We start from the raw sequence: 16,571 nt of genomic DNA on the forward strand, positions 1-16,571 counted from the left end.
ATAAGTGAATGTACTTTTTGAATAATGGAACACAGAGCATGAAATTCCATATAAAGATGGACACTGTATTCTAGTCCCTTCCCATAATCAAAAGTCTCCTGGTCCTCATTCAGCAATTTGCCATGGCAGTTATAGGACAAAGTTTGGACCTGTAAGTTCTTTTCAATTTCACTCTTTTACGTTTTTAAAACAATGTTTTATCATTTGTTCCTGGGAACAAGGTTTAATGCATTTAGTTGCATTAAAAGAGCTAAGTAAAGGGAGTAGAACAAGTCATTCTGATAAACACAGTGATCTTCCTATGGTTCTGGATAATTGAAGGTTGTTCATCCTAGTTGAGTTGCCACTGTATTTCCAAGGCAGAAGTATCAGCCAGGTGGGTTGAGGCAGGCCAAACTTAAAAAACTCACCTGTTCTTCCATGGCACCCCTCTTATATGGTAAATAGCATATCTGAGTAGCAGTTTCTTTGGAGACCACGTTAACACTGGCAGGCTGGGAACTTGAGACATGCCACCATAATCTTATTTGTATTGCAGTTCCATAATCACAATTAAGTATGTGCAATGACATGCAGTCAGACATGCAGTTGAGTTTGTGAGTCAAATTACTATTTCTTCTTACTGCCCGCATATCACAAGGACTTTTCTCTTACTAAGAGAAAAATAAAGGAACATGCCATTAAAAAAAAAAGTCACATTTTCCAATATTGTTGGAATGAAGAACAATGCTTAAATAGTTTCCAAGACTTCATCTGCTGTCTTTGGCTGTCTTCACTGTGAACATAAAGGAAAGGATGAAATGCAAAAGTAGTCTTACCTCTTCTGTACTATGCAAGTGCTTTGTTCTTTTCTCCCACCAACCCAAATGTGTTTAAAGGCTGATTTCTGCTATTTCTTGCCACCTTCTGTTTTTCCAGAGGCATCCATGTATTTTTCCCAACTCTTGTACTTTTATGGCAAATCTCACCATTGTATTCTAGGTGTCAGCTGCTAAGATCATTTGATAAGCACAAAAGACCAGCTTTATTAAAAGCAAACCAAGCAACTCAAACACATGAGCTACTGGAACACAGTGAACATCCTTATTTTTGTTGCAAAAGCCATTTACAAATCTCATTACATGTTAACATTAATATTTGCATTGTGCTAGCATCTCTGGCAGATTGTCATAAGTGTATAAAAATACATAAACCAGTTTTTGCTCCCTAAAAAGATTTATAGGACTAAATTAAGACTGTACATGCTTGATTTATTTTCTGCTTTATGACGATGGTATCTTAAAAGATGACCCAAAATAAGCAGATTAAAAAGTTCAAGACAGAGTTGAGACAATGGAAATATAAGGATTAACTGTTCCTCCCCCAACCAAGAAATTGGAAAGAACAAACAGAAGTAGGTCTGAAGAAATCAAGAAATAATCTATTAGATGCTTCCTTATGAAGGATTCGCTGATGATCTTGACACTAGCAGTAAGACAACAAAGAAGAATCAGTGCAATGGGAAGAGTTACTTTAATTGTACATTTTTGCTCTACACAGTTGGCTAGTAGCCCTGCAAGTGGACAACTGAAAAGGTAGACCATAGGAAATAAAACAGAGACTGAAGGACATTACAGATCATCTGGCCTTTGTTGTGTCTGAATTATTAACTCTTCTGAAATCATCCCTGGCAGGTGTTTGTCTAATGTATTATTTACACTTCAAATGACAGAGATTCCCATCTCTGTAAATAACATTCTTCAGTGTTTAAAAGTATTTCTCATTTTCTTATTTAAATGTCACTTGCTAAAGCTTAAGCTAATTAATTACTGTTGTGTTTGGCCAGCTATATATATGAAGAACATTATAGTCTTGTCTTTCTGAAACAAACTTGTCACAGTTGAAAGTGAGAGGGGATGCATTCACAGGAGCATACAATGTTGCTTGTTTTTGTCTTGCCCCAAACACAGTATTTTCTAAGGTTTATGTTTATCTCTTGGTCCCTCCACACAGGACACATCCAGATTTTTCCTACATAAGCCACGTGTGTCTTGAAAAGATGTACTCCATGCCGGCCTTGGGACTGTAGCTGTGGGCTTTGTAGCACTGAGCAGAGTAGAAGGATATTTGTCCTATAACCCATTTGTTTGAGCATTCCAGAAATAACAGACGTGCAATAATATGAACTTGTTTTTACTTTGTGGTCTACTAATGTCTCCAGACACTCTTCTGAACACTTCTATCTAAGCAGTCATTCTAAAACATTTTACTGGGTAGCTGTTGTGTCTAAATCTCCTGTGCATTACATAGTGTGTGAAATTCAGTCTTCATCCACCTGGATGATGTCTCCCAAGGCCATTCTTCGAGTAGACTGCCTCCTCACAAATGAGGCTTCATCCATTTCCCCTTGCTTTTCTCCTCGTTCCTTCTGCTTTTTGGCCACATTTTCAATGAGCTTGCTTGCATCACTGAGGGTTTTTTGTGTTCTTTGACCTGCGGATTTCTGATTTCCTTCTCCCACACTTGGATCCATGGCCTTTAGGGGTTTGGCTTTCCCATGGTCTTCCTGCTGCTCTTTCAAGTGCCTTAATCTGAATCGGCGCCGAGAAACATTCTGGCAAGGATCAGAGATGCTGTCAGGTCTGTTAAACTCTTCATGCATGTCAGGTACCTGGAGAGTGGGAATTAATAGCTTATGGAGTTTCTTTGGAGCATCTTCAACACCAGGTTGTTTAGTTAACTTAGAAGTTGCCTCTGAAGGTAAAATAATTTGAATTTCTCCCAAAGGTTTACTGCTTTTAGGGGCTACAGGATCATCTTTATTCTCTAGAGCTGCCTGCTCACTCAGCTTCATCTCTTGAGGGTTTTCAACCTCCCCTTGAACCAGATTCTTTACCCTTTTCACATGGGGTTCCTTGCTGATTGAGTTGATAACTGTCAGCTTCTGAGCAGCCATTTGGGCTTCTCTCTGGAAGCTCATGATCTTTTGGAGCTGGGCTTCTTTTACTTCCACAGGGATCTCCAGAGGGGCTAACTTCATTGGCCTCTTCACGGTGATGTTTTCTGTGCTGCAGGACTCATTTGAACAATGCAAGCTAGGGGACAAAGCTTCTTTTTTCACTTTTTCTGGCCATACTTTTTTCTCTCCCTGAGACAGCCTTTTCTCTGAAATCCTTGGAGAAAGAGGCTGGAAACCAAGCTTTCTGTGTTCGCTTCCTGTCTTCCCTCCTGCCATGATGTGAGTGGGATTTTTCTCGGACTGCAGGTTCACAATGGTGACTTCACTGACAGTGCAGTCGTACCTGGGCTTTTCTTCAGCCATCAAGACACTCTGAAAGAAAGTGATGGATGCAAGAATAACTATCATACTTCTTACTAGTCAACATTGTTAGGTTTTTTTATGACATTTGAGAGTCTGACAAGAGTGCAAGCTTGGTGTCCCTTAAAGCATACTCCTCATAACTATAAATCCTAGACACTGTGCTCTGTATTTTGACATACCCCAGGCTAATCTAAAATAAAGGGCAAATTTAGTCTCTGTCTGGAGAATAAATAGCCCTGACAACTGAGGAATCAAGGCAGCTCCTCCCTAGCTGTCACCGGTGCATCTCAAACAGCATTATCATTCTTGCTCCCACTCTCTCCCAAATATTGAGTGTCCTTTCTGAGCAGCAAGCAGTGAGTAGGAATTTTAAGTACCTGATCTTAGTATCATTGTAAATAAAAGTTATATCTGTCTTGTCCCTTTTGTTTCTTGCTGTGTTCCAAGAAAACACTTAAGGCTGCCTACAGCTCTCTAAATGAGAAGTGAAATAAAAGAAACATAAATAAACTTTTGTCCTGAAATGCAGACACATAAAGCAATGAAACAGAACAAAAGCTCTAATTCAAAGTGAGGTATGGGAATGGAAAGAAAGAAAAACTAAACAACAAAGTACATAGACATTATCATTTTTTTAAAAGATCTTGCTTGAAAAGCCTCTCAGTTGCCTTTAAAAATGAATATAGAACAACCTTCCTAGACAATGCCACCTTCTAGCTATGGCCATTCTGTGTTTTCATGCTGGTTTTAGACAAGAGTGATTAGGTGATTAGATCATTCTCTGCTGAATTCATCTGAGGAAAAATCAGCCAAGTTAGGAAGACTTGGAGAAATTTTACACACCACCTAAATCTGATTGGAGTCCTAATGATAATGCACTTAAAACCCATCCAAGGCTAATCTGCAAGATAAGCTGCATCCTCTGTTACCCTGCACACATTACTCAGTACCTTCTCAAAATGTCCATCTGCTATGTATATACTCCTACTTAAAATTTAATTAAGTAATTGGCCCAGTCTTGTGTAGGTAATTGCTCTGTGCCCAAAATTCCCTTTGCAGTCAATGAGAGACCCATACAAAGAACGACTGCTTCAAGCTCTCAGGATCAAAGTATTGCGATAGTGGTATTATCAAAGGCACCACCAGTCTTTATTTAGAAACCACAACCTTCATGTAATTTAAATGCTTTCCTCCCTGGTCTCAGCTTGCTGATCCTTCCAATATAAACTGTGCAGTAATGGAAGGGCAAAACCAGAAGCCTCACAGTACATATTTTACTAAATTTATTGCATGCACTGTGGCCCAATGACAAATTAGCATGGAGTGGCCTCTAGGAACTTGATGTCTCCCATAAATGAGAATATGATGAACCTCTGCTTAACTTGTCTTAGTGCCCAGAATACACAGCCCTCAGAAAGAGATGTTTCTGTTATTTTACTTCATTTTGATCTCAGGTGTCTGCTCATTGCAGTGTAATAAACACTTGGTATATAAGCAGAAAGTGAGATTTGCAATGCAGTCTTAGGAAAATCAGATGCCATTTTGAAACCTTGTTCACCAGATTGGAAACTAAGTTGAGAAAAGAGACTGAGCTAAGATTCCTTTCCATCTTGGTCCACAGCCTCTGTTTTTCTTTCTACAATTGATTAAACAAGACATTTCTGAAGCAGCTTCAGAGGCCCTGAAATTTTCTTTTGGTGGGTACCTGGCAAAAATGAGGAACCAAAATGGGACAAGCACATAGAATGTGCTTAGATCTCCTGACAGCCAGCTGGACTTTAACCAGAAAGTCAATCTGTCAGCAAACAAAGCAGCAGGTTTCTGTGCTAAACAAGGCTCTGCAGGTCTTGAGATCCAAACCACTATTTTATGCAAGTCATTTCTCTGTACTGCTCAAAAATACTTCACTATTACAGTCCTATTGTGAACATAACCACCAGGAGGCAATACTGGGATTATAATATACATTATTATAGATACATAATGGTTGAAGGGAATCCCTGAAAACCTCTGCTTCCTTTTAAAATCCCTGGTTTCTAAGTCACACTTGTGAAGTTTCCTCTCCTTGTTCATTGAAGCCAAATTTATAGTACATTGCATAATGAAAAAAAAAACAAAACCCTAAACCATCCAATGAACCAAACAAAACTCTCTAAATCTCAAGCTCCTCCTGCATGGGGAAAAGCTTTAATCTCATTGCTAGAGGATAATCTGTAGTGGTAAGCAGATGTTACACAACTCAGATGCTTTTCCTTCCCGTCATCACGTGTATCGACTGATTGCTGTGGTTCAAAGGGGAGGACAGAAATACCTAAGAAAGGAAGCTCACAGATCAAATCCTCCATCTTATCTAGTTGAAAGCTTTTCCCCAGAGTGGAGTTTTCTGAGTTCAATTCAAAAAATAAATACCAAGCCTTCAGTGTGCCTTAATTCTCCATGTGATGCCTGAAGCTTTCCTACTGAAAAGCCCTTTGGCACATGCAGTTCCATTACACATGCTGTCATTCAACAGGGGAGAGAAGTGATTCAGTTCAAACATCTAGGAGTGAATGGAATTGCTTCCATGGCAGATTTTACATGCACTGTCACTGTGAATGGCTGGCAGCAAACAGAGCCAGCACCTGAACAGCTCCCAGAAAAGCCTTAACTATCCAGTCTTGCAGTACTCTTGTCTGCATAAAGATAACATCTGCAACATCAGAACCTCACGTCATCATTTGATGTACCAGAAAAAAATTACAACCCAATATTGACTGTAGGCCAGTGGAGGTCAAATGGTACATCAGGCTGGTGAAGATGAAACCTAACAGTGTCTGCAGTCAGCAGTACTGAAGACAAATCTAACACCACACCTAGCTGTCTTTGATCCCAAAACAACAGGTACTATGGTGGAACAAGTTGAGAGATTGCACAGGAGCTGCTCCTGTGTCTCCTCAGTTCAGCATCCAGAGATCATGTGCCATTCTGCCACAGCTCCCTTCCCATTGTACTACATGGTATCTTAAAACAATAGTGATAGCAAGAAGAGTTTCAAAGCACAACAAAAGAAACACAAGTGAGTGGTCTAAACACCAGACCAGTATCAGGAAGCTCACTTACAATCCCTTTTCTACAACAAGCTCCTCATGTGATGGCAGGGAAGATATTTTGTTCCTCTATGACTGTGCTTTCCACCTGTAAATCTGTAGTTATGTCCTCTCCCAACCCCTAGGAAGACTTTGGGTGTAAGTATATTAGACAGTATTAAGTTACTCAGCACTCAGGTGAGATGGAGTTCTCTTAGTTCTCAAAAAAGGGTCAATTCCAGATAATGTAATTTTCTGACACAAAGTGCTCTAGAGAAGGTAACGGCCATTAAATAATCAAAGCACGAGAAAATCTATAATCACTTGAAAATTATGCAAGCATGCATACAGCATTTTTCTCAGTGCTGCTCAGCCAATTTCTTTATACTGTGTAGGATTTTAAAGACCTTAGTAAAAGTCTTGCTTTGTATAGGGCTTGTTGCATTGAAGTGAGTTATTTTGTAAGTGAGAGAACAGTTTGGATGTGACATTATTCATCTAAAGGAATGTTTAGTGAAAAAAATTGTTCATAAATTTTGGGGAATCTTAAGAGAAGTTAGACCATTTCCTACAATTTGACACACCCTTATTCCTAATGTCATCATTGCTTTAGTGACTCCTACATGAATTCATGAAGAGACCACTCTGAGTTCTAGGAAACCTACAGCAGACATGCCCTTGCAGATGGCTAATTTGCAAACCACAGTCTCCAGACTTCCTTCGTGACTGCCAAAATTACTGAACAACCTAAGTGTAGGGAAACTTCCTGTAGGGATTTGTGATGTTGCAGGAAAGAAGAGGAGGCAGTGCTGGACTTCCAACTGACACTGTGATGACAAGTCATGCAAGCTAACTTTTCAAGCTTTCACTTATAAACAGGAGCATTGTTCCTCACTTAGACCAAGACAAAGACTTGTAAGTAGAGAGCAACTGCTATTAGACTTTTGAATCCAGATTTGGAGTGTAAATAAATGACCTGGTTTTCAACAGTAGCACATTCTTAAATTCAGTCAACTTATTTAATTATTATAATCATAACTCAAGATTGCAGCTTCTGCTTCAAAAAACTCAGCTTCAACTATCAGAATAAGGAAATTGATTTTCCTCAGTCCTGAACACCTTCAAATCCCAGCCATTTCAACAAGAAGTTGTGAGAAGTAGAGGCCTGCGTCTGCAGTTGATCCCATGCTGACTAGGGTGCCTATGTTTGTGTGACATTACAGAACTGCCCTAAATCTTCTCATTGCTGTGAATGGAGTCAAACAGAAATTAAAAATGCAATATCCCTTGCAAACTACCAACTTCTGCTTGTGCTACATGCCCACAAAGATAGCCAGTTTTTCTTCATTTAGAACTTGGTACTGTAAAATCCAAAGAGAAGGAGCTGTCTACTGCAATGGAAACTCCTGTCTAGGAATTAATTTGTTACCCTGCACTATCCCACTGATAAGAGGCCAGCACCTTGAAGGCAATGAGAGCAACTCTACAATCATTCGATCTGCCTGGTCTCTGGATGCCACTCACCCATTGCACTCAAATACTCAGCGAGACAAACACCTTTTCTCAGCTCTCCCCTGCAATATTTCATTCAGAACAGAAGAATGAGCATCCCTGTCTCCTGAAAAGGTGTCAGCAGTGCCATTATCTTGTCTTAAAACATATAGGCTTCTGAGAACAGACATCCTCAAGCCTTCATATCCCATCTCTCCATAGTGTTTTGGGGTCATTTCTCTTCCCAGAATTGTTCCTTTCTGGTTTATTAGACCAATTAGGCCAGCAGTGAAAAACTGGCATGACTTTGAACATTGACAGCAAGGGTACCTTTGGAGGTGCCCTTTGACAGGGACAGTTTAATACAAAGAATCTTCAGTACTAAAGTCTTCCTTAGTGTCCAGCTAAAAGGCTAAAAGCCCCTCTCCTTTCCCCTTGCTGCAAAATGTTTGCAAGTTCATAGCTCAAACAGAAGGGAATGAAATTGTTTCTAGTCCAGGTGTGCTTCATATTTTAGTTAAGGCATGTTACCAACAGGTTGCTTCACGTGTAGCCTCATCAAACCAGAGGAATCCCTGTAGCAGGGAAGTCTTTGGGAGTGCATTTACAAGCTGTTTGATGGCTGTGCTCAGCTATGCTCTCTTCAGCTGTTAGAGCCTAGTCTGAGCTGGATGTCTAAGACACCCTCAGTAGGAACAAAGTGTGACCAGGTCATGTTTGCTGAAAATAGGTACTTGATACAGTTCCTCAGATAGTGAGGTAACTCATCTTCCAGATGATTCTATCCCACTTTGTGGCTGAAGTAAAGGAAGGAAACTCATTCTATGGAGCCAGCAGTGGACTGCAGCCTGTGAAGGAGACTCCTGTTAATGGCTGAGACAAACTTTGATTATTTGTTCTACCTTTTGCAGTAATTTTCTTAGCCACATTCTGTGCTTATTACTCACCTTGTACTACCACTTCAAGTTTTTCAAATATTCCTATTAACCTGTAGGCAGCATGTAGTGATATACCAGTACTGAAGTTGAGGTAGAATTACCTGCTAGTCCTGTTAATCTTTGCTTTGACAGCAGGAGTAGTACAGACAGAGCTCCTTTGTTAAAAATTATTAAATATGACCTGAAAGTCCACAGTGTTCCAGTTCCCTGAAAACTTAACATTTCCTTGTTGAATGCTGTAGCATTTAAGGCCAGAAAATAGTTAACGACAGCCCATCCTCAGATTGAGTAATGACATGGATGTTGAAAGATTTTGATGTCACTTCTTTTATCCTCAGGCCCATTATCTGACTCGTCTCCCTTTCACACTTCAAATAGAAGCTGCTTTATAAAGCAGTGCAGTGGGCAGGCAGGGGATGTAGGAGCTGGTACTACTTTTTCTACAAGCATGCTCCACAGCCATATATAAGTCTATGCCTTGCACTCAAGGGATGCCCTTTAGATATTTTGCAGTAATTGGGAGTCTGTTAAATCTGCTACGCTGCTTGAGAAAGTCACCATAACCTCTTCCAACCTAAATTTGCCTCTAGCTTCAGCAGGACACTGCTTGGTTCTGCCCAGTGGTCCTAAAGTTGTGCAGTGTAATTCAGCTCCTTTGCTATGCTCTGGAAAGGGCTATGTTTCATTGATGTGTGGATCTCTGCACTGTTTGGAGACCACTGTAGGACCTTGCAGATGGTAGGCAGAATACATTCATCTATGTCATAAAAATTTAATTCATATGAAGGTAATAAATTGTTTATGTATAAAATAGGCAGGACTAATACATTAGCATTCAGGGCTGAATCACATCAGGATACAGGCACACAGTTCACAGTGAACTCAGCTTTTTGGCTGTTATAACAAGAATCAATTGAATAGAATTATTAAGTGCAGATACTCTGTGTTTGGATAGAATATGCCAACACACGAGCTACTGCACTGTTAAAACAACCTGCCCATCTCCATAGTAATTTTAACTCAATCATAAGACACCAGCCATGATTTGAAAGAAAAAAGGCATAACAGAGAGTATGTAACAGCATGAGCTTGCTGCTACATTTGCATTGACGTCAGAACAAACAAGATTAAATGAAGGCAAGCACAGATACAGAAATGTGACCTTAAACACAGCCCCAGAGTTGCAGATATTGCCAAAATCTTAACTGTAACTCCACCTGGTTTGCTGACATAGCCCCAAAGAGAATGTTTTCAAGAAGCAGCCAAAGATCCCTGTGGCAGCTGGCACAGTGAGAGCTTTGCTCACTTTTGAGCAATGGGCATATTGCCACAGAGAGGAATCGGGATGGGCTAGAAAGGATCCAGCTGGCACGGTTCTCCAGAAGGAACCATTGAGGCTGGCAGACTTCACAGCAGCCTCTTAGCTGCTCTGAGCTCTGATGTGGCTGATGTGGCCTCTGCTTAGTCCAGGATTAGCAAAAAGATGAAAAACTGCTTGATCTCATTTTCTCAGTCACCCACTCTCCTTATTTTTGCCAGGTGTAACCTTGACACTTGATATTCATTCTTGGAAAGCCCAAGCCACATAGACAACTAAGCTGTTGGGAATAATGGTTAATGACACTTTCAAAAGCTAAGAACAATTGAAGCTCAAAACCTGTTACATAGGAGCAAAGCCCATTCAAGACTACCCATTCAAATAAAGCATGATTATATGGTGACTTTGCCAAAATCTGTACTGCCCACTGAACCAAAGAAATAAATAAAGTCCACAACTAAGAAAAATAATTATCTGGTGAGAGCACTTCCATTCAAAAAAAACCCCAAGCTGATACATCCCAGTCTTCTCAGACAGGGTGATTTAGAGTGAACAAACATGTATCCTTTGAATTAAAGGATGGAATTATCTGCTGTGCATCACTTAAACCTCTCAAAGCCAGGCTGAATTGGGATGTAATTGATTTCATGATTTCACCGAGTATCGCTACTCTGGCCATGATTTCATTTTACATTTACTATCAAAGAGATTCCCTTTTGGATCTCTAGGGTAAAGCACCTTTCTAAAAATTCAAATGGGATCATCCAGAATAGCAATTTCAGATTAATTATCCTATTTAGTGAAGATAATTTAAACACAAGGATACCACTTTCTTCATATCTTCATAGAGAGGAGTTCTGAAATGGTTAAAATGCAGTGGGAGAGCTTTGGCAGATAGTTACGCTGTGATACCTTCTCCAATCAATTTGTCCTAGCTAAAGAAAACTGGGGATAGTTTATACATGAACTACTGAGAATTAAACTCTTATCCTGTTTCTTCCTTGTGGAATCTCTGCCTAAATACAGCCAGATGGGCAATTTTGGGTTTCCTGCAGATTAAAATCCATAATATAACCAGGTAGGTTCTTTGTGGGAGGTGAGGGAGAAATGCAATAATAAAACTTAGCCAAATAACTGAATTACACTCCAGACTCCAAACAGATGTTTTTGTTGCAGTACCATGCCAAGGAAGTGTGCTATTAGGAGCTAATACCCCTTTTTTTGTCACTGTGGTATACAGAGTTCATGGTGGTTTACTCCCTTTCTGATCTTGTTTCAGGCCCAGGAACTTTGAGAATCTTTTGAATCGTGTTTCATGATTCTGGTCCTAGAATGAAGAAAGGTAGCTTTTTGGGTTTGTTTTTATTTTAACCCATGCATCTTTATATGTGCAAATACCTATAAGGAGATATTTGATTGTGATGTTGGTGCATCAAAAAAAAAAGACAACACATCTCTAACCAATCTACACCAAGCAATTTCCCCCCACCCTTAGGAGCCTAGGGAAATAAGCTATGATGCTACCTAGCTTATTGGAAGAATGTGGAGGGATCCTTCACTCCATTTCTTCTTCCTTCTCTTTGACATCTAGGACACAAATGTTGTTGCATTAACTATAGGAGCTCCTGGTTTGACATCTTGGAATAATTCCCTCATTCAGCACTTGCTGTTCTTGGCTACATGGATCACTGGTGGTGCCCTGGAGATGATGTATATTAAATGTCTATATAGCAGCCATTTTTGTTTCTTCCGAACCATGAGGTATGAGATCCTTGCATTTGTGACTTGTGCTTTTGAACATTTTCTAGTCCGTCAGTCAAAAGTGGATTTTTTGATCCAGTACTTAGCAGCTGGCATTGCTAATCTGTAAATGTAAGTAGATCCCTTGCTTTACTCTAACTCTGTGCTCAGCTCTTGGACAAAAGACAACTGATTTTCAAAAAGACAAAATTTCATTGCAGCTGCAGCACTGACTCCATACTTTATTTCTTGATTTATAAGGAACCTTATACAGTTACTTGGATAAGTAGCAGCTAGTCTTTCAAACCTGTGTGCCTCTGAATTTTTATGTGTTAGTGTCATTCCCAGTGATCCTGACAACAAATAGTACATTTTTACTTGCAGATGCCCCTTTCAGTCCAAGTCTGCACATGGGAGAGAGATCCATTCATTTCATTGTAGACTATGAATTCAGTCCTGCCAGCTCCCTAGGATTTTTATTACTTTGCTCACCTCCCTCAATTTTATTTATTTTTCTCTTACTTATTACCATTGCTTTCCACTCAGGAGTTAGGAAGGAAAAGAAAATAACTTTCTCCTGAGAGCTTTACACATTTCATTGCAAAGAACAAAGAAAACCTTGAAAAATAACAGCTTTCTGGCACAATATCAGGACTAAGGCAGCCTTGTGCTTCTTCAGGTAAGCTGCTCTCCCTTGAATTCACAAGAACTTCTTCTCCTGCTCCTTGAGCAGCTGGGCATGGAGGCAATTCCAGTGCTTCTGTAGAGCAATCTAAAACTATAGCTTTAGACACAGCCTTCTCTAGTGTGGTCCATGCCATCAATCAAGTTCACTATTTATTATCCATGTGTTTTGAGGTCTTTTCTAATAAATTGTTATTGTTCTGCCCTCAGGACCATAGCACTGCTCTCAGAAATTTAGCTCTTAGTAGGAATCTTTCTGTTCACCTTGTGAGCGTCAGAACTAAAGCAACAAAGAAATCTTCAGTGTCAATGCAAGCTGGATGTGTATACTGCAACACAGCAGTACACCGTGGGCAGTCCCTCCAGATCCTAGAAGACCTTGATCCTTCACTTTTTGCAATCAGCAGTGGTACTGCCTTTGGTTTTAACACAGGTAGAATAAAGATGAGGGCTTTTCCAAATTCACCATGACAATTCTACAAATTGCATGTAGCCTTCATTCAGGTTTATGGGTGGCTAGAGAAAAATGGAGCCTTTCACCTACATCCTTCTTTAGTATGATTCATATCCCTTAACTGAGGATAGAGTTTAAACATCTGTACATGCTGGTCACTACATAACATTCAAACAGTCCCATCAAGCTTACTTGCAAGTGGAGAAGGGTGAATATGAAACCTATACTCTATCTAAATTGAATTGAAGACCTCATATTCAAGTGTCTGTAGAGTCTTGCCTCCTCCTTCTGGAAAAACACAGAGTTTTGCTTGTGGAATAGAATCGTGTGCTCATTAGTTTCAGTAGGGTAAGCCTCTTGGCCTTGTTAAAATTCTCTCTGTCTATGCTAACAGTTTTATGCTCAGCACAAAGAAGTCACCAGTAAAAGCACTATCTCCCAAAGAGCACAGACTACCCACATGCACATCCTTGGACCTTCTGTACATCTCCTCAGAACTGTGACAGCCCGTGTTCTGTCTCAAAACAATTCTTTTCCTGGTACCTGCAAGTCACTCGTGAAGGAGGCAATTTCTCCATAGATGACTCGACACAATTTTTGGTTTTGTTTTGTCTGATGGCACAGTGCACTACCTTAGCCCACAGATTGGTGTGTCTTGACATCTTCTGTATACCCATATTACTTAGACCAATTTAGTAGCCTATGGTCTTATCTTTCCAGAGTGCTTTGAAAGGCAAATCCTATCAGAGCATAACAGGCAGGCATGTTAAAGCTATTAGTACATAGCACTTTCTTAATGGGTCAGAAGACAGAAAAGGAGCTCTCTAATCATCTTCAGATACATTTTCTTTTCTTTCTCATAGTCTTGAATAATAACTAAACATCCGCTCCTCCAGATGGCTTTAGTTGCTGTTAACATATGCAATAACTAACCCAAAAATTTAGTTTAAAGGATATTGGCTGTGTAGGAGCAGTGGCTGCTTGTTCCCCATCTCTAGAAGACAGGGTCCACATTTAACAGAGTCATGTGCTGGCTATCCTTCCTGACAATTTTGTTTCTGATGAAAATCAGCAGAGGTATGGCGGAAGCTAGAGTGAGTCATGAAGCCACATCATGCCTGTAAAAATGTGGCCTTAGTAAAACAAGACTTTTTTTCTAACATTACCCTCTGATCATGTAGTGCGTGGCTCTGCACTATATCCTGGTTGGGTTTCTCACCTGAAAAGCTGTATGTATGTCTTAGTGAAATAGAGATTTTTTTCCCTGGCTACTATCATTAATCTAGCACTAGTTAATGTTGTCTTCCGTCCCAGGAAGGGTTGGAATAAGGGTGAAGGGATTAAAGGGAATCAGACAAGGTCATTACCAGCATTCAATAAGATCTTCAGTCATTTCAGAGCAATGAACTACAGCTTAGGTACTGGAGATGTGTATAGATGCTATAGTGAATGTATTGTCGTCGTTGCTCTGCTGTGATAGCAGCAATACAATTGATGTTGCACAGTATGACTGTGTCACAGCCAGTCTCCTCTGGACTTATCTGTGCTGTCATATGGTGCCACACACCTGCAAAGGCACCAAGCATTCCGCATCCCAGAAGTGCAAGTTTCATTTCACAGCATAGTCCTGAAAAGTTTCATTGCCCTCATGAGGGTCATGGAAGGTCTGTGTACTTCAGGAAGAGAACATGCTCTGTGTGCTGTGCGACACAGAGATTCAATCTCAGCATTGTAGCTCAGGCCCTATTTGCTCTTCCAGTTTTACAGTACCAATGTGCTGTCAAAGCAGCATGACCAGCATCACTGAAATCAAAATAGAAATGCCATCTCTTTCCCAGTTTCTCTAACAGGCATCTGAAGTACTTTCCTCATGTGGAAAACCACCCAGTAGAACCCTAAGCCTACAAATGCCTTGTGTCTAATACTTTTCTTGTGGGATTTATTCCTTTAGCTGTCTTTTCATATTGTAGAAATAAGAGTAGCATTCTCATCTGCTTCCTATTAATTTCTTTGTTCAGTTCTTGGATCTTGGAGATCTCCTTAAGGAAATTAGACAAATCAGGCTTAAAATTCTCCTAAAACCTTTCTCCAGTAGTGAAAAGTTGATGGTGATTGTTATTAGTAGCTTGGCTTTAGAGTTACTTAATGTGCCTGGATAAGCCAGTCTATTTTAGTAGTAGCAGTTTTCTAATCTCTCAGAAGACACTGGGGATTTCCACAGAGAAGGCAAATACATTAAAAAACAACAACAAAAAAAAAGCTAGAAAAGTGGTTTACTTACAGAACAAAATCTAAGAAATGTTAGAAAGGATACATAAAAGTTGTACTTCCATTTTTTAAAAGCAAATGGGCTTTAGTAGAGGTCTCATGGGTTTTGCACTCAGTCTCGGGGACTGAATAGGAAGACTAGAGACATCATTAGGGATGCAGTGAAGTTGGGAAGAAAATACTTCTCATTTTTTCCACAGCTACAGGCCTCTTTCTCTATAGATTATACCAAGTGGTGTTTTAGAGAAAGATGTCAAAGGCTGAACAACCATATTCTGTAATGGTAGATGGCCCCTGCAGGTGAAGATATTTGTAGAGTCTAAGCATTCAGTTTCTATCTGTGTGAAATTGTCACCCTGCTAGCAATAACTAGAGGAACTGAGATTGTAAGCTTATCTGGCATCTTTTGCCCAGCGTTAGTTTCAATGTTTTTGTGCTCCAAAGCTCACTCATTCCTGCTCACACCCCTGTTAAATATCCTCAATTAGATCTCTTCTAGAAAATTGTTCTGGTTTAGCCATTCTTTTAACTAGATGCTTCCACAAGGAATGATTTTCAGCCTGGTTTTGCTGTACCATTCACTGTTTCTATTCTCTCCATTGCTACTATTATGGCAATCAAGTGCCTGTGCAATGCCCCAGCTAGAAAACGTTGTCTTTATTAGCTCCCAAGTTCAGTCTTATTACGTATTAATAAACTCATTCCACACGTAGTCTGCATTGATCCCTCTTCTCAGCAGCAGCTCCTGCTCTGTTCTCATCTTTCTCAGAGTAAGTTTTCAAAGGTAAAAATTTCCAACCTTCTCTCTAAGCAAGACTCCTGCACAATCAGTAAGTCCATGACTAGCACACTTACCAGCCGGCCAGGCAGTTCTTGCTTTGCCCGTTGTTTTATCATTCCCAAGAAGTGCCTCCTCCTCCTCCTCCTGATATCTGTTTACTCTGCAGTATTCAAGCTACTGTGACAGGATGTGCAGAGACCAGGTGCCTTGCCTTCTCAGGAGGACTGAAAGGCTTAGAAATCCTACACAGAGATAAGAAGTGGGAGATTAGGGTCAGAACTGCTGCAGTCTCACTGAAGAGATTCTGCATGCTGAAAAAAGCAAGTGTGAAAATCTTGTATTCTTCTTGCTTCTTTGTAGAGAAAAGTGTTCTTTCTTTACCAGTCTGTATAAAATCTCTCAGGAAGGATACCTCATAGCCACAGCCAACAGGAGGCGTATCCACAAGCTAACCTTAACAAGAGGACTTGCGAGGTATTTGTCTACTCCACTCTCCTTGGTGAGTGGCCTTAGCTGCTTGGTAGACTTGAC

At 40.1% G+C, this 16,571-nt stretch overlaps 1 protein-coding gene across 1 annotated transcript; it reads right to left on the bottom strand.

Annotated features, from left to right (window-relative positions):
* Positions 1-2,299: 2,299 nt before the first annotated feature.
* On the bottom strand, positions 2,300-16,237 carry LOC135181255 (uncharacterized). The gene is made up of 2 exons (XM_064154274.1): positions 16,115-16,237; positions 2,300-3,310 (listed from the first exon to the last, which is right to left on the bottom strand). The coding sequence occupies exons 1-2, from the start codon at positions 16,154-16,156 to the stop codon at positions 2,300-2,302; spliced, it is 1,053 nt and encodes a 350-aa protein (XP_064010344.1). The 5' UTR covers positions 16,157-16,237.
* Between the last annotated feature and the right edge of the window lie 334 nt (positions 16,238-16,571).

Source organism: Pogoniulus pusillus, chromosome 14, assembly GCF_015220805.1.
Source record: "Pogoniulus pusillus isolate bPogPus1 chromosome 14, bPogPus1.pri, whole genome shotgun sequence".
In the NCBI taxonomy this organism is placed as follows: Eukaryota; Metazoa; Chordata; class Aves; order Piciformes; family Lybiidae; genus Pogoniulus; species Pogoniulus pusillus.